A 25,243-nucleotide genomic window follows, 5' to 3' on the forward strand; every position below is an offset into this window, starting at 1 on the left:
CCATTCTTCTGCCTCAGCCTCTCAAGTAGCTAGGACTACAGGCATGTGCCACCATGCCCGACTAATTTTTGTATCTTTAGTGGAGACAGGGTTTCACCATGTTGGCCAGGCTGGTCTCTAACTCCTGACGTCAAGCGATCCTCCCTCCCTCCTCAGCTTCCCAAATTGTTGGGATTACAGGCGTGAGCCACTGTGCCCAGCCCCAGTTAACTTTGAAAAGAGAAACACTGTGCCTGCTTATTCCAGTCTTTATTGCCTAACTCTGGCTGTCTTGGGTTACATGAATTTTAGTTACAAGAGAGAGCATGTGAAACCCATGAGCGTTTTACATAGCACTATAAACATAATTCATTGCATTTTATCCAATGATAATTTGGAATTAAAAAATATAAAGGGCAGCACATTTTAAATAATGATAAACTACAATCCTTATATTTACTTAGAATAAGCAAGGCAGGTATACTTTCTTAAGAAATTCTTGTTCATGAAAAAAAACATACAAAAAGCTGAGAACCACTAGTAGAAGTGATAATGAATTTTTATATAGTATTATAAATAATAATGCAGTATTTTATTGAATAGAAATGTAGAGACTCAGTAAGATATGAAGAACATTTTAGTGCATTAAAAAAAATCTTCATATTATTTTAAGTGACCATATATATATAGGTATAGTTGTTAGCAATTAAGCTTTCTAAAAGCATGAGAATGCTGTATCAACAAATCTAATTTCAAAATATACTTTCTGGGCTATAAAATACCCATCTTTTCCACAGACTTACCATACTAAATGTTTAGAGTTTTCTGGTCATTGTTGGTTTCTGGGCACAGATCTTTGGTTGTCTCTAGTTTATTATAGTTTCAATCTGGTTTGATGAATGTGTAATACAAAAATTGTACAGGAGGGAAAAAAATCATGGAATTTTTCTGTCTTAAAAAGTGAAGAATCACCATAATTGTGTTTTCATGACGTGAGTCTAAATATTATTTATCTTTATATTCAGTGTATGAGTGAGAATTAATTTAAGAACAAAGAGCTGCTTGGACATCAGCACAAAACTTCCCTGTTAACTAATTTTAATGAGAATAATTCATCTTTTCATGTTGCCCCTGTCCCGGACAACACACTTTAAAGCTACTGTGGTATACCACAATTAAAACTTTTTGTAAAAGAACTTAAAGAGAAGAGTCTGGATTAATTTTTAAAATATTCTTTTGTTTTTTTGAAATCTAGTTACTGTGTGAATATATTATTAAGGCAGCTCATAGCCCTAAGCAGCTGTACTAAATAGTTGTTACTTAGAACAGAGAACCCTAGCTCAGTTATAACCTAATCCTTTCCTCTGAGGGCAATACAGCATTACCAGACAAGCACACAAAACTCTCATTACACTGAATGACATATATTTTGTTCTTTTTTTCTCCCTCCCTTCCCGCCTCTTTCCCCTCTTTTCCTCCCTTTTCTTCCTTCTTTTTTCTTCCTTCCTCCCTTCTTTTCTGTCTTTCCTCTTTATTTCCCCTTTTATCTCTTCTGTCTTATCCTCTTTTATCTCTTCCGTCTTTTCATCTTTTATTTCTTCCATCTTTCCTTCCTCTCCTCTTTCTTTTTTCCCTTTTGTATTTCAGGAAGATCATTTGAAAAAATCTCCTGTTTCTTTGGATGATAGTGACATTGAAGCTCGCCTTAATAGTTGGAATCTTGGGGTAAAAAAAAAAGTATTTGCTTTATGTATATATTGATGTGTCAGAATCATATTGTGTGTACATAATAGTGGAACTATTTTGATTTTATTCAGTGAATGTTGGATGTTAGACTGTTACTGTGTGTCCCTGAGAAGGGTTTTAAGTATAGGAAATAAATAACATTCCAAACAAAAAATACTCCCTGTCCTGAACAAGCTAACTTTCTTATGTGTGAAATAAAAGATATACACGTAAAATAGTTAAATAATAATAAAGTATAATTTAAGATAGTATATGATAAAACACCAAGATGAGTTATGTGTGTCCCCTGAGGTGGAGTGAGGGGGAAAGGGGAACTTGAAGAAACACAGCCATTTGGGTTAAAAACACTCAAGGGGACCCCATGGATATCCATAGTCGTTATGGACAGCAGTTTATAGAGGTTGAGGGTCATGAAAGCCTTTGGAGTGCTAGAGAGGTGGGAATTGGAGGCAGAAATAGGTGCAAAGAAAGATTTGGGGAAGTAAGTGAGCTGTCGTGATTGGGTGTTTGGAATTTATGTATGGAATCTGTGGGCACTATTGTCAGGCTGCATTGCATTGGAGCTTTGAATGCTAAATCAAGTTTAGCTTTTAAATTTTAGGCAATATTGAGTCCTGGAGGTTTTTTTTCCCCATTTCACTTTACATATATGCTAACTGTTTAAATGCTTTGAGGAAACAACAAAAGTGCTTAAAATGATTTTAGAATATCTTTTATTATAAAAATAATTTGTAATTTGACGAATATAAAAAAATCAGAGGAATAAAAATCAGTGAAGAGCTGTGCTAGCAGTTATATAACATATCGTTTCCTCCCTTTTTTCCTGTGTGTTTTTGTAAGATTCAGCAAAATTTAAAGAAAATTGGGATTATATTATAAATGCTATCTTTTGTGCAATTTAACATTTTATATGAGTTTGTAAGAATTCTATATAAATGACTATGAATGGTAGCATTTATTTTTCTTTTCGATGGATATTCCGTAAACTTTTAAAGTGTTCTGCTATTTTTGGACATCTGAGTTGTTCCCAGTTTAACACAAGTCATGTTGCAGGAAAATTCCTTTTAAGAATCTTTTTATACATATTTGATTGCGTTCTTAGCTTACATTACATTACGTCTTTGGTACATTGCCTTCCAGAAGGTTCGTACCAGTTTCAACCAGCAGTATCAGTTGTCCATTTTCTTCAAACAGCAGCATATCAGCTGTCCATTTTCCACTTATTTACTGACATTAGGGATTGTTATTTCAAAAAACTTAAAACCTTCCTACTAAAAATGGTCTTTAATGAAAGTGGTGCTTGAGGGAAATTGACTTGGTGGCATTATGAAAGTTCTATTAGATATGAACAGAAATGGAGAAAGGGGCCTCATTATCTTTTAGGTCTTCTTTTTAAATTTAAATTTAATTTTTTTTTTTTTTTTTTTTTTTTTTTTAGAATTTTTTTTTTTTTTTTTTTTTTTGTGTTGAATTAAGCTATCTCGGCTCACTGCAACCTCCGCCTCCTGGGTTCAGGCAATTCTCCTGCCTCAGCCTCCCGAGTAGCTGGGATTACAGGCACGCGCCACCAGGCCCAGCTGATTTTTTGTATTTTTAGTAGAAACGGGGTTTCACCATGTTGACCAGGATGGTCTTGATCTCTTGATCTTGTGATCCACCCACCTCGGCCTCCCAAAGTGCTGGCATTACAGGCGTGAGCCACCGCGCCTGGCCTTAATTTTTTTTTTTAAATTTTGAGACAAAGAGTCTTGCTGTGTCATCCAGGCTAGAGTGCAGTGATGCTATTATGGCTCACTGCAACCTCCGCCTCCTGGGTTCAAGCAGTCCTGCTATCTCAGCCTCCCAAGTAGCTGGGATTATAGGTGTGTGCCACTATGCCCAGCTAATTGTTGTATGTTTAGTACAGATGGGGGTTTCACCATGTTGGTCAGGCTCCCGACCCTGAGGTGATCTGCCCGCCTTGTCCTCCCAAAGTGCTGGGATTACAAGCGCGAGCCACTGTGCCTGGCCATTTTAGGTCTTTATAGTGGACTCCATGTTAGTGTCATTGCTGGGAGGAAGGAAAGGTAAAAAGGAAAAGCCTTTGATAGAGAATAAAATACGCTAAGTAACTGATTGAAAGACTGAACTGAAAGGCACCTAAAGACTTGGTTTTGAGAGCTGGAAATGTTGGCCTTGTGTCAGTTAATTGACTGTCAGATGGGGGTGGACCCATTTTAAAGGTTTTAATTTAGATAGTGGAGTTTGAAGAGTGGTAAGATCAAATGGGAGGAGTTCAAGGCCTAGAGCTTCTTGAGAGTCAAGAGCTGGAGGTGTATGTTGGAGTCACATTGTTTGAGGAGGCAGCTGCGCCCAGAGACTAGAAGAGTTCTGGTCTTTGGAGAGCATGGAGAGTCGGGAGGTCTGGGCGGAGAGCAGAGTGAGGGAGGATGTCTGGATTATCGAATGGGCACAGTTAGAAGGTTGGGAAATGGATAGGAAAATAAAGTAATGTGGGTCTCCTATTAATTTTGGGAGTTTGCTAGAGAAAGGGAGAAATAGATAAGAGAGGATAATAAATCAAAAGAAACAGGTATTTATGTTTTAAGGTACAGGGGAAGTTGCTATTGGAGGGAAGTCCTGTTCCCAGTGTGGGAGAAGAGCACAGGAAACCCTTCAGAAAGACAAATTCCTTTTCCAGAGAGCAACATCAAAGTGGAAAAGAAAATTCTGGAGCTGTCCTTTTAAACTCACCTTTTCCCTTAGCTACTTGAAACATAATATACATTACTTAGCACACAGAGTACTTTTCACAGTTGTTTAACAGTTCTGAGAATTAAATCTTTCATTAGTATGATAAAATTAAAATAAAACATTTAAGATATAATGAAATAATACCTTAAAAGTAGATCTGTCTGGGGTTTTGTTTCACTTTTTTTTTTTTTTGAAACGGAGTCTTGCTCTGTCATCCAGCCTGGAGTGCAGTGGCGTGATCTTGGCTCACTGTAACCTCCACCACCCGGGTTCAAGCGATTCTCCTGCCTCAGCCTCTTGAGTAGCTGGGACTACAACTGTGTGCTACCACACCTCGCTAATTTTTGTATTTTTAGTAGAGACAGGGTTTTGCCATGTTGGTCAGGCTGGTCTCGAACTCCTGACCTCGTGATCCATTTGCCTGTGCCTCCCAAAGTGCTGAGATTACAGGTGTGAGCCACTGCACCTGACCTTGTTTCACTTTTTTATTGTTCAAAGAATACAGTAACAGTGTAAAATATAAAAGTCTTGCATTTTTATATATTTATACCATATAGGCATTAATCAAGCTGAGCTATATCTGTTTATTACAGTAGATAAGTATTCAATTTATTAGAAAGCTTAGATTTTGCTTTGATTTTAGTTTTGTATGAGAATGTGTGACTGGCTTTTTTTCTTTCTTCCTCTGAGTGATCCATTAGTAGCTAGAGTTGATTTTTGTGCTCTGGACTACAGATACATTTTTTATATTGCTAGTGTTACTGTCAACACCTTCATTCTGATGCATTAGATGTTGTAGAATTTGAATTTTCTAGCTTTTGTTAAAAAATCAAATTTTTCCCAAATATATTCTTTATTTTCCCAGGAGTATGTTAATATTTACTATAGGAATACATAATTCAAGTAGAGATTTATTTACAAAAACTAGCAATGACATTTTTCTCTTGTATTTCTTCTTAATATTTAACTTTTTCAAAATTTAGTTTTTGTGATGCTTTCTTGCTTTCTCAATATATTTTATACCTGTTTTGTGTCTGACTCTTTAAGTCACAAGCTGAACGGTAGGGCTGTGGGTGTTCACTGTTTGTAAGTTCATTTGATTAATTGCGTGGATGAAGGCTTTGGAACATTCTTCCTTTAGTGACTCATGCATCATTGTGAAACACTCTATGTGTATCCATTTGAAAAAAACCTTTAAAAATTATGTCTTATTTGGTTTATCAAGTTTTAGATTCTATTATTTATTTTGTGATTATATTGGAAGTTGTTGACATTGACTAGGAATTATTTGTAGCTTCCTTTTTAAAGTGCTACAGTTTTAAGGTAGTAAGAAAAAGTCATAAGTATGTTCATTCTGGTTTCTAGAATGTGCTTATGAATTTTATTTGATAAGTGAGATATATAATATTAACATTCAGTGAAATCACAATCGTGAAACAAGTTGGGCGTCCTGTTTCCCTTTGAATTGAAATCCCTTTACCTAGGGATTTTTAGTGCTACAATTCAAAAGCTTCATTCAATGGAAGGCTTCAGCTGTGTCAGCAAGCTAATTTTTCCCATTCATTTCTAGGTATATGGTCATTATTGTTTGATGGTTTAAAAGAAAAATGACCATACATAGAAAGACCAACTTTTATCCTAAGAAAATTATGTTATTGTTACTCTTGTGTGGTAATTGAATTGATAACAATTTCTTTGTGATTCTAATTATACAGATTTTTGTAGTCTCTGTTATTTTTTTCCTTTTTCCCCTTTTGTCTTCTCTTTTTTTCTGTTCTTTTCATCTTCTTCATGGGTCTTTATTGTAATTTTACTTAAGGTACAGAGAAGGGAAATGTGTTCATTAATGGGATACTTTGTGGTGTGATTAGTTGGGATAATTTTCATTAAGTAAGCATGTAGTTTCAGCTGTCTTATATAGTTTTATTTTAGGCAATTTCATGTTTTTTCATGTGGGTTAGAAACCTGCCCATTTTCTTTTCTTTTTTAGAGACAGGGTCTTGCTCTGTCACGTAGGCTAAAGTGCAGTGGCATGATCATAGCTCACTGCAGCCTTCAACTTGTGGATTCAAGCGATCCTCCTGCCTCAGCCTCTTGAGTAGCCAGCTGGTGATGCACACCACCATGCCTGACTCCTGTCCATTTCATACTACACAATGATCTTGGAGGGACACTGAGCTGAACATTCTGATATTTTAGGCTTCTCATTTGGCTGTAGTTTTTCACAAGTCAGTGAATATGTCAGATAAAGTTATGTAAATGAAAAAGAGTTATGAGAGATGTTTACATAAAAAATTAATACTTCGATAAGACAAATTCTCTTTGTCTTTCTCTAGAGTATAAAAATATCTGGAAGTGGCCCGGCATGGTGGCTCATGCCTGTAATCCCAGCACTTTGGGAGGCCGAGGTGGGTGGATCACGAGGTCAGGTGTACCAGCCTGGCCAACGTAGTGAAACCCTGTCTCTACTAAAAATACAAAAAATTAGCTGTGCATGGTGGTGGGCACCTGTAATCCCAGCTAATTGGGAGGCTGAGGCAGGAGTATTGCTTGAAACCAGGAGGCTGAGGTTGCAGTGAGCCGAGATTGCACCACTGCGCTCCAGCCTGGGTGACAGTGAGACTCCGTCTCAAAAAAAAAATCTGGAAGTATCTACTCAAAATATTAACTGATAATTCTACATGCTAAAATATGAGCACTTGTTTTCTGAATATTTTAAGTGTTTAAAAAATATTAAGTATTTATTACTCATAAAGAACATACAAAGCCACAAAAGTATTTATAGTATTTTTCTCAAAGCTTACATTTGGGGAGTGAAACTATATTCAGAGTGTTTTTTTTTTTTTGAGAAGTTGACATTTATTTCTTTTAAAAGTGAATGTAAACTTCTGGTCATGAGTAAATCTATTACAGTCAACTTCTCCCACAACCAAGAATTCTGGACAAAATACAGAAAGCAAACCAACTGGGGACTCTGAAAAGTAAATAATAACAGGCTGATTGAGAGGGAAGTTGGAATATGAAGAATCGTTGACATAGTGGCAGGAAGTTTCCTGGTTTTCTGTTTGTGTTTTTTTCTTCCTTAACTCCCAGCTTTGACTCTAGAGTTGGCCACATTGAGGGATTGTATAGCAGGTGTGGACTGCAAAAACTCACAGAGCCAGCCTATCTTTTTGATCAGAGAAGTGGAAGAAAGACTGGAAGATTGTGAGGAGATTTTTTTTGTTTTGTTTTGTTTTCTTTTCTGGCCCTGCCTCTACACCAGCCCCAGTGGAAAAACTATGCTCTAGTGGTATAAGCGCAGCAGTTTGTGCCCATCTGTTTGGATAGATCAACAGATAAAAGAAACCTCTGTTCAAAGAATATGGGAAGAACATTTTCTATACTTTTGTTTTCCATGTCTTTTTGCTTGCTATTATACTTTGCTCTGAGAGTCGGCCCAGTCACATGGAACTGTACAGTAGTACAGTGAGGTTCCTTCAGAGTTTGAGAGAACCTTATCATTTTGGCCGGTGGGACTGACAAAGAAGCTCTCAAAGCCAGAGAGTAGGCAGGGAAATCAAGAAATGGAAAGAGTGGGAGAAGGGGATTGTTAGTTTTGTGTATGAACCAACACAAGTTCCAACCTTTCTCCAAGGTGGACATGGTAGAACATACCCCCCAAATCATAGTCTCATAGAAGTCTTAGGTAACTGAACTATGGTGTAAACTATTGCCAAGGTCCCAGACCACCTCTAAGTGGTACATGTGAGGGGCAGACTCAAATGACATGGTAAAGACTTAGAACTTGCTACCGACACCAGAGCCACTGTCCATAGAAGGAGAGATGGAACTTGCAGGCTGATCTCAATGCAGTTGATTCTCCATTGAGATAAACAAACATGCATCACCATTTTTCAGAACCTCACAATATCATTGTACTGATTATGATAATAATTCTTCTGATCATAGAGAATTAAACTAGAGATTGGTAACAAATTTTTTGGGAAATTCGCAAATATGCAGAAGTTAACACACTTCTAAATGATCCAGGGGTAAAAGAAACAAAATCTTAAGGGAAATTAGAAAATATTTTAAATTGAATTAAAATGACAACACAACAAACCAAAATGTGTGGGATGTAGCTAAAGTAGGTTTCATTGGGAAATTTATAGCATGAAATACTTATTTTAGAAAAGGAGAGGGGGTTTCTATTTCTAGAATGGTAGCATGAGGAGCTCCACAGATGTGCTCCCTAGCAAAACAAGCATAATTGGTAACTGGTAATTAAAAGTCTCTGGAAATTGTCCTGAAGGCATAGAACAAATGAAGACATTTATTCAAGAAAATCTACTACAGCTTGGTAAGAACAGCAAGAGTTTTTGGCACTGGAACTATGACTTGCTTTCACTTTTCCCGTGTTCCTCCTCCAGCTCAGCTTCCCAGAAATTCCATTCCCAGTGGTCGGGGCAAAGAAGATGAAGTTTCTCTCCTCTCAGCTCCCAATCAAGGGATACAGTGTTGTATTAGGAGGGGCATGCTGCCAGCATTTCTTATCCCCTTAAAGTCTGAGTGGAGGTGAGTGCAGTTTAGTGGTTGGGGGAAAGGGCTCTCTTCCTTCACTCAGCCAAGACTGATAGGGCAGAAGCTCTACCCCAGACACAGTACTGTGGCCTTGATTGTCCTTACCCCGACTTGTTCACAGGATAGAGATTTCATTCCAAGAGACGCAAGCCAGGAACAAGAAAGCTATTGCCTCTGGACAGTGCCCAGTGAAGTAGCTCAGAGATTTTTGCACAGCTGGAGAGGCAGTCTGAGGACCAGTGAGATCAGAAGCTCTCCTCAAAGAAATGGACTAATGGAAATAGCGTGGGGAAGTTCAAGCCTAAGGATGCTGTAGAAAACAATGGAGATTTTAGTGGTAAACAGATAAGAGGAGTCTGGTAGTTCCTACTAATCAACAGCAATAAACTAAACCACAGGCTAGTAGTTCACCATTGAGAACCAGGGACAGAGACAGCTAAGAAGAGTCCTCCTGGGGTCAGAACAATCCTCAGAGACTACCTCAGTATCTACTCCTGCCTGAATTTAATTGGATCAGGCTATGGAGCAATTTATGACCCAGGGTATTGTTGAAAATAATAGAACAAAGAGCCAGCAATTAGTAGACATAATAGGTGGGTGTGATATCAAATTTGATATACCATTTAACAAAAAGATAAGGGGGAAAAACAGTTAGAGGAGCCTTGCCAAATCCACTGCCATCCCAGGTGACTGTGTGCATGCCCAAGGCTGTATACACTGAGGCGTGACTCCAGGGTCTTCACACTGTGGGGGAAATATACTTTATAAAATAGTCTAGCCAAGCCAGTAATCAAATAAACAACCGAAAACAACTACAATTACTCATGGATAAAACAACTACAATTACTCATGGATAGGGGAGAGGGGAATCAGTGTCCAAAGTCGCCACAATGTATTACTGAAAATGTCCAGTTTTCAAGAAAAAAGGTTACAAGACATGCAAAGAAACAGGAATGCGTGACCCATACACAGAGAAAAATTATTGAACAGAAACAGGCTGTGAGAGGGCCCAGAGACCAGATTTAACAGACCCAAATCACCATTATAAATATGTTCAAATAACTAAAGGAAACGATGTTTAAAGAAGTAAAAAAAGTTGTGATGACCATGTCTCATCAAATACAGACTATCATAAAGAGATTTAAATTATAAAAAGAACCAGAGCTGGGCACAGTGGCATGCACGTATAGTTCCAGCTCCTCAGGAGGCAAAGGAGGAAGGATTGATGAATGAGTCTAGGAGTTTGAGGCTGTAGTGTGCTATAATCATATCTGCAATAGCCACTGTACTCCAGCCTGGATAACACAGTGAGACTCCCATCTCCAAAAACAAAAAAGGAAAAAAAAAAAAAAAAAAAAAAAAAAAAAAAAAAAAAAAAAAAAAAAAAAAAAAAACCCCAAACCTAAAAAAAAAAAAAAAAAAAAAAAAAAAAAAAAAGCAGATGACATTATAGTGTTAAACAATATAATAACTGAAGTGAAAAATTCATGTTAGGGGCTCAACAATAGGTTTGAACTGGCAGAAGAATTAGTGAACTTGAAGATAGATTGATAGAGATTATGCAGGCCAAAGAACATAGAGAAAAAAGAATACAGAAAAATGAACATTGCCTCAGGAAATGTGGAATGCCATTAAGTGCACCAACATATGTGTAATGGGGATACCAGAACAAGAGGAGACAAAGGAGCAGAAAATATATTTGAAGTTCTATTGGCTCAAAAATTTCTAATTTGATGAGAAACATCAGTCTGCACATACAAAAAGCTCAAAGCACTTCAAGTTTAGATTGGATACAAAGAGTCACACCTAGACACAGTACTAAAATTGCTAAAAAACAAAAAGAAAATCTTGAAAGCACCAAGAGAGAAAAGAAGAAAGTCCTAAATCATGAATCTAAGCTCCCATCTAAAGAAACTGGCAAAAGAACAAGTTAAACCCAAAGTAAGCAGGTGAAGGAAATAGTGAAGATGAAAGTAGAAATCCATGTGCCTGGCACGGTGGCTCACGCCTGTAATCCCAGCACTTTGGGAGGCTGAGGTGGGCAGATCACGAGGTCAGGAGTTCAAGACCAGCCTGGCCAATATGCTGAAACCCTGTCTCTACTAAAAATGCAAAAATTAGCCATCCATGGTGGCATGTGCCTGTAGTCCCAGCTATTCAGGGGACTGGGGCAGGAGAATTGCTGAACCCAGTTTGCAGTAAGCCAAGGTCATGCTACTGCACTCCAGCCTGGACAACAGAGTGAGACTCTGTCTCAAAGAAAAGAAAAATCAATGAAATTGAACACAAAAAAACAATAAAGAAAATCAGTGAAACCAAAAATTGGATTTTTAAGTAATAAATGAAATCAATGAACTTTAGCCAGACTGACAAAGAATGAAAAGAAGAATGGGTTTGTTAATATCAAGAATGAAAGAGGAAACACCATTATAGACACTATAGATATTCAACGTATAATAAGAGATTACTGCAAGCAACTCTATGGGCATACATTTGACAATGTAGATGAAAGGGACAAAGTCCTTAAGCAATACAAACTACCAAAATTCACTTTGGTAAGAAAAAATAATAGAAGAAATAAGAAGAAATAGATAAACTGAATAGTCCTATAGCTATTAAATAAATAAACTTTGTATTTTAAAACCTCCCAACAGGCTGTGCACAGTGGCTCACGTCTGTAATCCTAGCACTTTGGGAGGCCAAGGTGGGCAGATGACCAGAGGTCAGGAGTTTGAGACCATCCTGGCCAGCATGGCAAAACCTCGTATCTACTAAAAATAAATTAGCCAGGCATGGTGGCATGTGCCTGTAGTCCCAGCTAAATGGGAGGCTGAGGCAAATTGCTTGAACCCAGGAGGCGGAGGTTACTGTGAGCTGAGATTGCCCCACTGCACTCCAGCCTGGGTGACAAAGTAAGACTGCATCTCAAAAACAAAAAACAAAACCTCCCAACAAAGAAAACTTTAGGCCTGCCTGGTTTCACTGACAAATTTAATCTAACAAGTAAGGGAGAAACAACACCAATTCTATACCATCTCCACCAGAAAAGAGAACACTTTCCAGTTTGTGTTGTGAGGCCAGTTTCGTTTTGGGGAGATATTTGCAGTTCACATATCTGGCAAATACCTTTTTCCTGAATATATAAAGATTCTTAAACCTCAACAATAAGAAAATAATGTAATTAAAATATAAGGCAAAAGATACTGTGATGAGATACCACTCCACACCTATTATCATGGTGAAAACAAAGACCTGACAATGCAAAATGCTGGAAGGATGAGGAGCAACTGGAATCCTCACCTCTTGCTCAAAATATTAATTGGAAAACAGTTGGTACTTAAAACACATCTATGACATGACCCAGTAATCTCACTCCTAAGTATTTACTCCAGTGTGATGAAAGTCTGTGTTCACGTAAAAACCTTATATGCGAGTATTTATAATAGCTCTCTCACTCTTCTTTGGTAATTGTTCAAAACTGCAAATAGGACTAAATACCTCTTAACTGGAGACTGCATAAACAGATTTTATGCACATCTATACAATGGAATACATTTTAGGCATGAAAAGGACACAGTTATCAAATCACATAATAAGGTGGATGAATTTCAAATATATTTTATTGAAAGAAGCCACACTGAAAAGTCTGTTTTTTTTTTTATTGCGTTTATATAGTATGGCGGAAATGGTAAAACTATAAGGATGGAGAACAGATTAGTAGTGTCTAGATGTTGAGCTAGAATTTGACTACAAGGGTCTAAATAGCACTAGGGTTTTTAAATTTTATTTTATTTTACTATTTTTTAAGTTTCCAGGGTACATGTGCAGGATGTGCAAGTTTGTTATATACGTGTGCCATGGTGGTTTGCTGCACTTATCAACCCATCACCTAGATATTAAGCCCAGTGTGCATTAGCTCTTTTTCCTAATGCTCTCCTCCCAGCCCTTTACCCTCCCCCAACAGGCCCCAGTGTGTGTTGCTCCCTTCCCTGTGTCCGTGTGTTCTCACTGTTCAACTCCCACTTAAAAGTGACAGCATTTGGTGTTTGGTTTTCTGTTCCTGCATTAGTTTGCTAAGGATAATGGCTTCCAGTTTCATCCATATCCCTGCAAATGATATTATCTTATTCCTTTTTATAGCTGCATAGTATTCCATGATGTATATGTACTATGTTTTCTTTATCCAGTCTATCATTGATGGCCATGTCTTTGCTATTGTGAATAAGCACTAGGGATTTTTTTTTAGGTTTGATGGAACTGTTTTGTTTTTTTAAAATTTTTAATTATGGTTACATATTAGTTAATATTTATGGGGACGTTTGATGTTTTGATACAAGCATACAATGTGTTTAATGAAATCAGAGTAATTATGATATCATTTACCTCCAACATTTACCATTTCTTTGTATTAGGAACATTTCAATGCCATTTTTAGTTATTTTGAAATATACAGTAAATTATTGTTAACTATAGTTACCCTACTATGCTACTGAACACTAAATTTTATTCCTTCTATCTAGCTATATTTTTGTACCCATTTACCAGTCCCTACATAACCCTCACTCCCCAGTATGCTTCCCAGTCTCTGGTAACCATCATTCTAATTTATACCTCCGTGAGTTCAATTTTTTATAGCTAGCACATTAGCACATATGAGTGAGAACATGTGATATTAGTCTTTCTGTGCTTACCTTATTTCATTTAACATAGTGTCTTCCAGTTCCATTCATGTTGTTGCAAATGACAGGATTTCATTCTTTTTTATGGCTAAATAATATTCACCTGTGTGTATATACCACATTTTCCTTATCCATTTATCCTTTGATGGGCAACTCAATTGATTCCATGTCTTGGCTACTGTGAATAGTGCTGTAAGAAACATGGGAGTTTACAATAAATGCAATAATCTGTCCCATGTTTATTACAGCAGTATTAGATAATCTCTTCCATATACTGATTCCTCTCTTTCGGATGTAGACCCAGCATTGGGATTGATGGATCTTATGGTAGTTCTATTTTTAGTTTTTTAAGAATAACTGCCATACTGTTCTCTATAGTGGCTGTGGTAATTTACTTTCTTACCACCAGTGTCTAAGGGCTCCCCTTTCTCCACATCCTCACCAGCGTTCTTTATTGCCCGTCATTTTGATACAAGCCATTTTAACTGATGTGAGATAGTATCTTATTGTAGTTTTGACTTGCATTTCTTTGATGATTAGTGATTTGAGTATTTTTTTCATATACCTGTGAGCCATTTGTGTGTCTTCTTCTGAGAAATATCTATTGAGATCTTCTACCCATTTAAAAGTGAAGGTTTTTTTCTCCCTATTAAGTTGTGTGAACTCTTTATATATTTTGGTCATTAATCCCATGTCACATGCTTAGTTTGCAAGTATCTCCCATTTTGTGGGTTGTCTCTTCAGTTTGCTGATTGTTTCCTCTGCTGTGCAGGAGCTTTTTAGCTTGATGTGACCCCATCTGTCCATTTTTGCTTTGGCTGCTTATGCTTTTGAGGTCTTTCTCAGATAATCTTTCCTGAGACCAATGTCCTGGAGTGTTTCTCCAACAGAACTGTTTCATTGTATTTTGCTGGTTAAACCACTGTATTCTTTTGTCAAAGCTCACAGAGCCATAGAATGAATTTAAATTTGAAAAATTTAAAAAGTTAATATATTCTCCTGTTTCCCATGAGGAGTCAGCCATGAGCAACATTTTATTTTTTCGACTTGTGTTTTATTTATTGTTTTAAGGAAAAATAAAGAAATTATTTACGCTCCTGACATGCAAAGATATATTCCACTTATAAATATAGCTAATGAAGAGTAAAAGAGCTGAAGCCTATCAGAGCAATTAATAATTTCTGTTTTTGTATGTAGCATGTCTCCTTTTAAAAATCATGATTCACCTAGAGTTACCTATTTGAAAGAACTAAAAAAAAAATTTTAGATTGGAGAAATTACTGTGCTTCACGTATTATTTTTAAAATGGTAAGGCATTTCTAAAAGTGAATAAAAGGTATGGTTCCAGAACAGAGATCAACTAAAAGAATGGGATATGGATTTATAGCCTTTTCACATAGTCATGGGATAGTTATAAAACAGATTTAATTGGGGTATAAAGAAATTCTAATTAAATGTTTATTTAAATAAAACTAGACAGTAACATCAGAAGGATAGTTCCTTTTCCATGTTTTCACCTGAAAGTTTAAAATGAAGTATAAACACACTCCTGACTAGCTTTGTGTAAAAGCAATAATGAAAACCAAGTGCAGACTAAAATAAATAATGATAAAACTTGACAGAACATTCTGTGATGTGCCCAAAGTGATAATGAGGATCAAAGATTCATTATTTAATTTAATGAATTAAAAAAACAAACCAAGTCAAAATAAAAACATACAAGAAAGAATCAAAATTTTCCCCAAAGCATTAGAACTAATCAATGGAACAGAAGCTGGATCTTTGCAAAGAACAATAAAATGGAAAACCTTTTGTTGTCTTCAATGTGATCTAGAAACAAGAGAGGACAAAAAGCAATGTTAAGTGTTGAAAAAAGATCATAATAGTAGATACAGAGCTCTGACAATTATAGGTAAATATTGTATGTGCTGGTATATAAAATGAATCAGTGTGTAAGGAACATTACAAATTTCAAGGAAAAGTTGGTAAATGTTTTTTCACTACTCACCCTTCCTTTGTCTTGTAGCTGGGTCAAATCTTTTCTAACTTTCTGCTGGGTCAAAGTTTTTTTCCTCTGTTCTTCCTGTAAGAAATGTGGGAAGCCTGGCTATTGTACTCAGTGTGGCCTTCATTTTGGGGCTGATTGAGACCTGCTTTAACCTTCATTTCAGGGCATATTGGGGACAGCTGTCACATTGGCATAGGAGACACGCAGAGAAGTCCAGCTGAGATTGTTACTGAAATACCAGGGGTTCAGTCTAGGTCCTGCTGCTTCCTGCACAGAAAGCCAATCACTGAAACAATGATTATTGCCAAGGAAGAAGGCTTTGATTGGGTGCTGCAGTCAAGGAGATGGGAGATCAATCTCAGATTAATCTCCCTGAGTGACTAAAATTAGAGGTTTATATGGCAGGGAAGAACTATAACAATGTGTAAGAAAACAGAACTAAGAATAAAGAAGCAATCATGGAGAATGAGGGGTCCAGCATTTTATTGTCTGGATGTGGTGATCTGGTGAGTTTCAGTTCTTTGATATTTTTTTGAGATGCCTCAGTGTCTTTCCTGAGGTGGGAACTTAGATAAAACCAATGCGAGTTTCAGACTTTAAGACCACAAGAGTCCATTTCTGTGTTTATCCAAAAGAACTGTCTACGAGACTATTGGGTTGATTTCAAGAATGTGCTGTCCCAGTAGATGAGCTCCCTTGCTGACTGACAGAACTGTGAGCTAAATAAAATGGTTGTAGTTTCAAGGCATGAAGTTTGGGGTGATTTTTACGTAGCAAAAAGCTAACTGATATGATAGGTATTGCCAATTTTCCAAAGTGACTCTGCCAGTCCACCTTCTTGGTAGCAGTGTGTGCTAGAGTCCATTACTCTGCCAGTTCTTCAATACCTTGTATTTTCAGGTTTTTTTGTTTTGTTTGAGACAGTCTCACTCTGTCACCTAGGCTGCCTCTGTTTTTCAAGGTGCAGTGTGTATATGGTATTGTTACTCATTTTGTTTTATTTTACTAATAGCTAATATTGTGAGGTTTATTTATTTATTTATTTCTTTGTTTGTTTGAGACAGAGTCTCACTCTGTCACCCAGGCTGAAGGACAGTGGCATGATCTTGGTTCACTGCAACCTCTGCCTCCCAGGTTTAAGCGATTCTCCTGTTTTAGCCTCTCCTGTAGCTGGGACTGCAGGCACCCACCACCATGCCTAGCCAATTTTTATATTTTTAGTAGAGACAGGGTTTTGCCATGTTGGTCAAGTTGGTCTTGAACTCCTAACCTTAGGTGGTACCTCTGCCTCAGCCTCCCAAAATGTTGGGATTACAGGTGTGAGCCACCATGCCTGGCCAGGTAATTTTTTTTTTTTTTTTTTAATTAAAATGTAGCCATTGTTGAGAGTAGTTAGCGACATTGTATTGTGTGGTTTTAGTATGTATTTTCCTGATGACTAATAAAGTTAGGTGCATTTTAATATGTTTATTGCCAATGATAGCCTCTCAGAGTAAAGTGTTTACTGAAAGCTTTGTCAGTTTTTCTGTTATCTACCTTTTTCCTATTCCTACATAAGGCCTTTTTCTCTATTCTGCATGAGAGTCCTTTTGGAATATAGTATTTTAAATTTTCTGTGGAAAAATGGTTTTGAAGTTCTAAAGTACTGACTTAAAAACAATTTTGGAGCATATTCAATTCAGTGTTAAGTGAATTTATTTCATTCTATGGAGAGAGTTTTGGCACTTCTGACTGATGCTATGATTTAAAAACATTTATTTTAGTTGTGTTGCTGGTAATATATTGCTTGACAATGTCCTTCTCTCTAAGATGGTATATCAGATAAAGTGCCTTTTAATTTTTTTGAAAATGTAAAACTTCTGTATTTGATAACCATTAGTTTATAAGAGATTCTTTGCTTTATGTCAGTTTGACCAAATGCCAAATAATTTTAAAAAATAAGTGGACAGAAAACCCTAACAACCAAACAAACAAGTCTGCTAAAAAAATAAACGAAATAAAATATCAAAAGCCAGTTTTCATTATAAAGTATTCAGATGTCTGTTTTCATGTCTAGCCTAAGTTATTACATATTTTATCGTGATTCTGTTTGCCTCTTAAACAAGAAATGTGCAGACATGTTATTTATTCATGCCATTGGAACTTAATTATTTTCAGCTTTGCTTTCTATGTAATATTTTCTTAGACTTCAGTGTTTTATTTAAGTCTTTTTTATTTTCCATTTTGGACATTTATTGTGGTATTCTTTTTTTGAGGTAGTATGAGAGAACAAGAACTTTTCTAAAACAGCATAAAAAAAGTAAATGTTAAGACTGTTTACAGATTGCTTCCAGTTCTGTGTTACTTGTGGATTACAAAGTGGGAACATTGAACTTCAAAGTACATCTGGCTGCTGTTACAAAATCAGAAAATAGATTGCTTATTTCCCCCAAATAGACTCAAGAACATACGTTGCCGTGAATAATTCCCATTGCATATTAAAAGTGGTTACAAGACAAACTCAATACATTATAAATGAATAACAACAGAATTTGTTGTTTACAGTGTTCATTGTTGCTTTAAAAATTAGAATAGACATTTTCTATTTTCTTGTTAACTTGAGAAAGGAAATTTATGATGCCAGAATGAGTCTTTAACTTCTTTATTTAATGGCTTTTAAAGATGAAGAAGATGAAATAGGAGTTACTTCTGCAGAGTTGAAATGCTGCATTGTAATTAGCTGAACCAATATTTTGTACCCTGCTTATAAATGTAGAGCTGAATAAAAATAAATCACAGATGGTTTTCTTGGCTTTGGTTTTAAATTTTAAACTTAATTAGAGCTTGAGCATCGTTGAAAATTCCTGTTTCCTCTTCCTTTATTTTTTTATTTTTATTTTTTACTTTTTTTTAATTGTACTTTAGGTTCTGGGGTACATGTGCAGATCATGCAGGATTGTTGCATAGGTACACACATGGCAATGTGGTTTGCTGCCTCATCCCCCTGTCACCTACATCTGGCATTTCTCCCCGTGTTATCCCTCCCCGACCTCCCCACCTCCCCACTGTCCCTCCTTTGGCCCCCCCACCAGACCCCAGTGTGTGATGCTCCCCTCCCTGTGTCCATGTGTTCTCCGTGTTTAACACCCATCTATGAGTGAGAACATGTGGTGTTTGATTTTCTATTCTTGTGTCAGTTTGCTGAGAATGATGGTTTCCAGATTCACCCATGTCCCTACAAAGGATACAAACTCATCATTTTTTATGGCTACATAGTATTCCATGGTGTATATGTGCCACATTTCCCTTGTCCAGTCTATCATCAATGAGCATTTGTGTTGGTTCCAGGTCTTTGCTATTGTAAACAGTGTAGCTATGAACATATGTGTGCATATGTCTTTATAATATGAATTAGGGTTTTGTATTTTTGCAGAATTGCATGTATCTTTGAAGAACTTACCTTCTATGCTGCTTTATTCAAAACCCTGCAACCTTCCAAAAATAAAGAATTATTACTTTATTATTTATTTTACTTTATATATATTGTTACTATGTATATATATGCATAATTTGACTTTTCATTTTTAATTTGGATGTCCTTTATTTCTTTCCCTTGTCTGATTGCTCTAGCTAGGACTTTCAGTACTATGTTGAATAACAGTGATGAAAGTGGGCATCTTGTCATGTTCCAAATCTTACAGGAAAGGCTTTTAGTTTTTCCTTTTTCCGTGTATATATGAGCTATGGGTCTGTTGTATATGACTTTTGATGTGCTGAAGTAAGTTTCTTTTTTCTCAGAATTTTCAGGATTTTTGTCATGAAGGGATGCTGAATTTTATCAAATGCTTTTCAGCATCAATTGAAATGATCATATGGTTTTTGTCCTTTATTGTGTTGTTATGATTGATCACATGGATTGATTTGCATATGTTGAACTATCCTTGCATCCCTGGGATAAATCCTACTTGGTCATGATGGTCTATTCTTATGGATAATCCATGTGTGAATGAGAAGAATGTTTACTATGCATTCATTGGATGAAATGTTCTGTAAATATTTATTAGGTTCATTTGGCCTATAGCATAGATTAATTTGATTTTTTGTTGTTGTTGTATATTTTCTGTCTGGAAGACCTGTCCAATGCTGAAATTGGCTATTGACGTCACCAGCTCTTACTGTATTTGTCTCTCTCTCTCTCTCTAGCTCTACTAATATTTGCTTTATATATCTGGGTGCTCCAGTGTTGGGTGTATATATATTTATAATTGTTATATCCTCTTGCTGAATTGACCTTTATATCATTATATAATGACCTCCTTCATCGCTAAACATTTTTCCCTGGAAATCTATTTTGTTTTATGTAAGTATAGCTACTTCTGCCCTTCTTTGGTTTCCATTTGTATAGAATATCTTTTTCCATCCTTTTTATTTTCAGTCTATGGTGTCTTTATAGGTGAAGTGTGTTTCTTTTAGGCGGCAGATCATTGGGTGTTGTTTTCTTTTTATTTTCTTTCTTTTTTTCTGTTTTTGAGATGGGGTCTGGCTCTGTCACCGAGTCTGGAGTGTGGCGTGATCTTGCCTGTTGTAACCTCTGACTCCTGGGTTCAAGCCATCCTCCCACCTCAGCATCCCAAGTAGCTGGGATTACAGGTGCATGCCACTATGCCCAACTAATTTTCATATTTTTTTGTAAAGACAGCATTTTGCAATATTAACCAAGCTGGTCTTGAACTCCTGCGCTCAAGCCGTCCACCCACTGTGGCCTCCCAAAGTGCTGGGATTACAGGCATGAGCCATTGCATCTGGCCTAGGTGTTGTTTTCATTTGCTACTCTATGTCTTTTGCTTGGAGAGTTTAGTTCTTTAAAATTCAGTGTTATTATTGATAAGTAAGGACTTCCTCCTGTCATTTTGTTAGTTGTTTTCTGGTCGTCTCTTCCTTTTTCCTTCTTTCCTGTCTTCCTTTTAGTGAAAGTAATTTATCCAGGTGGTACGTTTTAATTTCCTGGTTTTTATTTTCTGTGCATCTGTTGTAGGTGTTTTGGTTCGAGGTTACCATGAAGTGTACATGTAATTTGATGCATTATATTTAACATCTGATGACAACACTGATTGGATAAACAAGCAAAGAGAAAACTAATGAAACTCTACACTTTAACTTCATCCCCCCACTTTTTAACTTTTTGTTGTTTCTATCTTATTGGACTATGTCTTGAAAAATTGTTACAGTTATTATTTTTGAGTGGTTCATCTTTTAGTCTTTTTTTATTTCAGATACAAGTAGTTTACATAACACAATTACAGTGTTGTAATAGTGTGTGTTTTTCGGCATACTTACTATTAACCAGTGAGTTTTATACCTTTAGATGATTTAGTATTGCTCATCATGTCCTTTCCTTTCAGATCAAAGAAATTCCTTTAGCATTTCTTGTAGGATAGGTCTGGTGTTGATCAAATCCCTCAAGGTAATTTTTCCTGGATATACTATTGTAGGAATAAATCATTTTTTCCTTAGCACTTTAAGTATGTCATGCCACTCTCTTTTGGCCTGTAACATTTCCACTGATAAGTCTGCTGCCAGAAATGCCTACCTGGAGCCAAGGCCTGGAATTGGTGACCCCAGAAGCCTGCTTGGTGCTCTTCCCTACTATGGCCAAATTGGTATTCAAAGTTTAAAGATACTGTTCCCTTTTGTCTTCCCTCTCCCTTCCTCAAGCTGAGGAGGTTTCTCCCCATAGGCACCACATCTGGAAATGTGCTGGATCATACTTGAAGCCAGCATGACACTAAGTCTTACCCCAGGTTTATGGCAAGTACTGCCTGGCTGTCACTACTGAGTATTCAGAGACCAAGGGCTCTTTAGTCAGCAATGAATTCTGCCAGGAATGAGTCCTTTCTTTCAAGGTAGTGGGTTCCCCTCTCATCCAATGTGTGTTTAGAAATGTTTTTTGGGAGCTAGTCCCTGGACTGGGGGTCTTGGGACTCTGCCTAGTGCCATATTCTACTGTGGCTGAGCTGGTATCCAAGTTGCAAGACAAAATTCTTTTTACTCTTCCCTCTCCTCTCCTCAGGCAGAGGGAAGGAGTCTCTGCCAGAGCCGCAAACTGTGCTGCCTGGGGTTTGGGTGGGCGTGACACAGCACTTTTTTGGCCACCCGGGCTGGTGTGTCAGTATGTCACGTGTACTCCCAAGTCCATTGGCTTTGAGCCTAGCATAGCATCAAGGATTGCCTAGAACTTGCAGTCCTTGTGACCTAGACTGGCTTTCAAGTTTATTTAGGATGCCAGTGTACTTTAGTCCATGGTGGTGGTGGAATCAGAATTCAGGTTCTGACTGCCGAGATGAATGATTTGCCTCTGGCTAGGGTTGGTCTAAATGTTCCCTCTGTGGGTGCAGGCTGAGTTCTGCCTTGTGTTCCTTTCTGCTGTAACAGGACAGCACTGAGTTTCAATGCAAAATTCCACAATCACTGTGCTCTCCCTTCCCCAAATACACAGATTCTCTCTTCAAGCCATGTGGCCACTGCTGGGGAATAGGGAAAGGGTGATGTAGGCGATTTAAGACTGTCTTTTCTACCTTCTTTGGCATCTCATTTCTTAATATGCTAAAACCAGGTACTGTGATCACTCACCTGGCTTTTCCTTCTTATGAAGGTACTTTTTTGTGTGACTAATTGTTCAATTTGGTGTTCATGCTGTGGGGAAGATTGCTAAAGGCTTCTATTTGAACATTTTGCTCTGCTCTTTGATTGCAGTTGACTTTTATAGGTTGGTTTGGCATCCGGCAATTTGGCCAAACTCTTATTAGCTCTATTATTTATTTGTTTATTTATTAATTCCTAGAGTTCTATGTAGGTAGGTATCTGAAAATGATGAGGTGTTCTACTTTTACTTTTTTTGTACCCTCTTCTTTCTTCCCATCCTCCTCCTCCTCCTTCTTGTCTTCTCTTAAAAAAAATGCTATTTAGGATTCCACTACAGTGTTGAATAGGAGCATGGTCTAGTGGGTGGTACTCCTTGTATTGTTCCCAGTCTTAAAGGGAATGCTTTCAGTTTTTCGTGTGTGTGTGTGTGTGTGTGTGTGTGTATGTGTTTGTGTTTGGAGACAGAGTTTCGCTCTTGTTGCCCAAGCTGGAGTACAATGGCGCTATCTCGGCTTACTAGAACCTCCGCCTCCCGGGTTCAAGCGATTCTCCTGCCTCAGCCTCCTGGCTGGGATTACAGGCACGTGCCACCATAATCAGCTAATTTTTTGTATTGTTAGTAGACATGGGGTTTCACCATATTAGCCAGGCTGATCTGAAACTCCTGATCTCGGGCTATCTGCCCGCTTTGGCCTCCCAAAGTGCTGGGATTACAGACGTGGGCCACTGCACCTGGCCAGTTTTTCATGTTAATAATGCTTATAGTTTTTTTTTTTTTTTTTTGGTAGATTCTATTTATCAAATTAAGAATGTCTCTTTCTATTATTATTTTGTCAGGCTATTTTTTAAAAATCCTGAATAGTTGCAGAATTTTTGAATTCTTACCTTTTGACAGGATTATATAGTTTTCTCCTTTAATCTATTAATATAAACTCCACAATATGTTATTATTTTCATTATATTATGCTTTTGTTCATTTTACTTTAAGTAGTTATATCTTGATTAAGTGGATTTAAAATATAAGATTAAAAGTCTTATGTATTTAGGTAACTATTTACCATTTATGGCATATTTGGGTAGAGTTTCCATCTGGTGTTATTTTCAGGTGTTTACAGTTCTTTTTCTCACAGTTTGTCATAAACGTCTCTCAAAGTACCTGGCACATGATAGACATTTAGTAAATAATTGTTGAAAGAATATGATATAACCCCAGGTATGACACAAGAAATAATTTCTTTGAAGGATCTCTGATATTGTCTTCTAGTTACCTATGTCCTCTCAGATTTTTTTGTCAAAACTACCATGGTTTTGTCTATGTAAGGCGGAAAAGTAACTGTTGAGATGGTGAAACTTTTCTCAGCTTGATATTTTCTAATCTACACAAAATAATTTTCACGTTTCTCTTAAAAAAGAACAAATAATCTCTTCTTTCTAAAATATGTTTATAGCTTCTATCTAATAGCTGGTATCATTTTAAATTCCATGGTGATTTCATTTAGCTAGTCTCAAATAACCACTAACTTTTTTGCAATGTCTTTTCACAGAAAATCAGCATGATCCTGTTTCTTTTTTTCTCAGGATTAACATTATTTAAAAAGCATTTCTTTCCCTGCATGTATTTAAACTATACAGTAATCAGAACTGCCATTTAACTAGACTAATCAATAGTATTTAGCCTCCCGAAATAAAGTATAAGATAATTATTAATTTGGTTTGTGCTATCTTATTGAAAAATTTTTTTTTTTTTACAATTTTTATGATGAAAATATTCAAGTGGAAAAAGAATAATACAACAATAACTTACTACTGCTTCCTTTTAAATTTTTTGATTTTTGCCTTCTTGGAACTATTTGAAAGTAAGTTGTAAATATTATAATACTTACTCAGGAAACACCAGTCTCTTGGCTGAAGTTTCCTTGATTATCTTTTTTTTTTCCTCTTGATTATCTTTTTACTAAAATGTTCATCCTCTAGTGGAGTCTAGAATATTTAATTATTTAATTTCTGAATTCTTGCATGTTTCAAATGCTGTCTTATGGTCTTGATTCTTGAAGGAATTGTATATAAAATATTTGATTTGCATTTTCTTTACCTCAGTTCCTTAAATATAATGTTTTGTATGATGTATGTTACAGTTGAGAAATGCGATATACACTTTTCATTTTTAATAAATATATAATAAATAAAAATTATAAACATCTTATTCTTTTTGAGGGTCCAGAGAATTAAAAAAAATTCACAAAGTTTAATATTTGGATTTTTATTATACTCTGAAAGATATTCATATATCACATTGGATTTTGTTCAATATATTCTACATTCATCTCTCAGCATCAAGAGTTGATTGGTTGCAGAACATCCCCCTGCCTTCCCATGGATACCAAAATCAGCAAATGCTGATGTCCTTTACATAAAGTATAGTATTTGCACATAACCTATGAATCATTAAGTAATCTCTGTGTAACTTATAGTACCTAATTACAATATAAATGGTATGGAAATAGTTGTTATACTATATTATTTTCTAATTATTATTATTTTGAATATTTTCAATCTGGTTGGTTGAATATATGGATGTAGAACCCATGAATATGGAGGGCCAGCTGCTTATGTTTCAGGGTTGATGGTCTTAGGTCAGTTTTCCAAGGTAAAGAGTAAGAATATTTAATGTGATTATTCAGGTATTATTTTATTTTAGAATATTTTCTTAATAATTTAAAATATTTAGTTGCATTTTATTTTCTTCAGGGAATCCAATTATACATTTATTGTATTCTTGTTTCCCATTGTCTTTTTCTATTTCTCTTAGATCCTTTTTAAATATGTTTTTATTTCTGATTTATTTCCAGGTTTTTGGCTTCAGGTCCTATCTCCTTTATCTCTTGCTGTCACTATAGTTATCTTTTCTCTCTTG

The 25,243-nt window shown here is 36.4% G+C and overlaps 1 protein-coding gene across 8 annotated transcripts in view; it reads left to right on the forward strand.

Moving 5' to 3' along the window:
- CEP112 (centrosomal protein 112) overlaps window positions 1–25,243 on the forward strand; it is a 646,693-nt gene that overhangs the window by 63,224 nt on the left and 558,226 nt on the right. For all 8 annotated transcript variants that reach the window (XR_005195271.1, XR_005195272.1, XM_017497316.2 and 5 more), the window contains one exon: window positions 1,627–1,704. Coding sequence is in view for 6 of the 8 variants with exons in the window: in XM_017497316.2 (XP_017352805.1) it covers window positions 1,627–1,704 (78 nt within the window). In the remaining 2 variants the exon portion in view is untranslated. The remainder of the gene's footprint in view (window positions 1–1,626; window positions 1,705–25,243) is intronic.

Source organism: Cebus imitator, unplaced genomic scaffold (assembly GCF_001604975.1).
Source record: "Cebus imitator isolate Cc_AM_T3 unplaced genomic scaffold, Cebus_imitator-1.0 Scaffold229, whole genome shotgun sequence".
NCBI lineage: Eukaryota > Metazoa > Chordata > Mammalia > Primates > Cebidae > Cebus > Cebus imitator.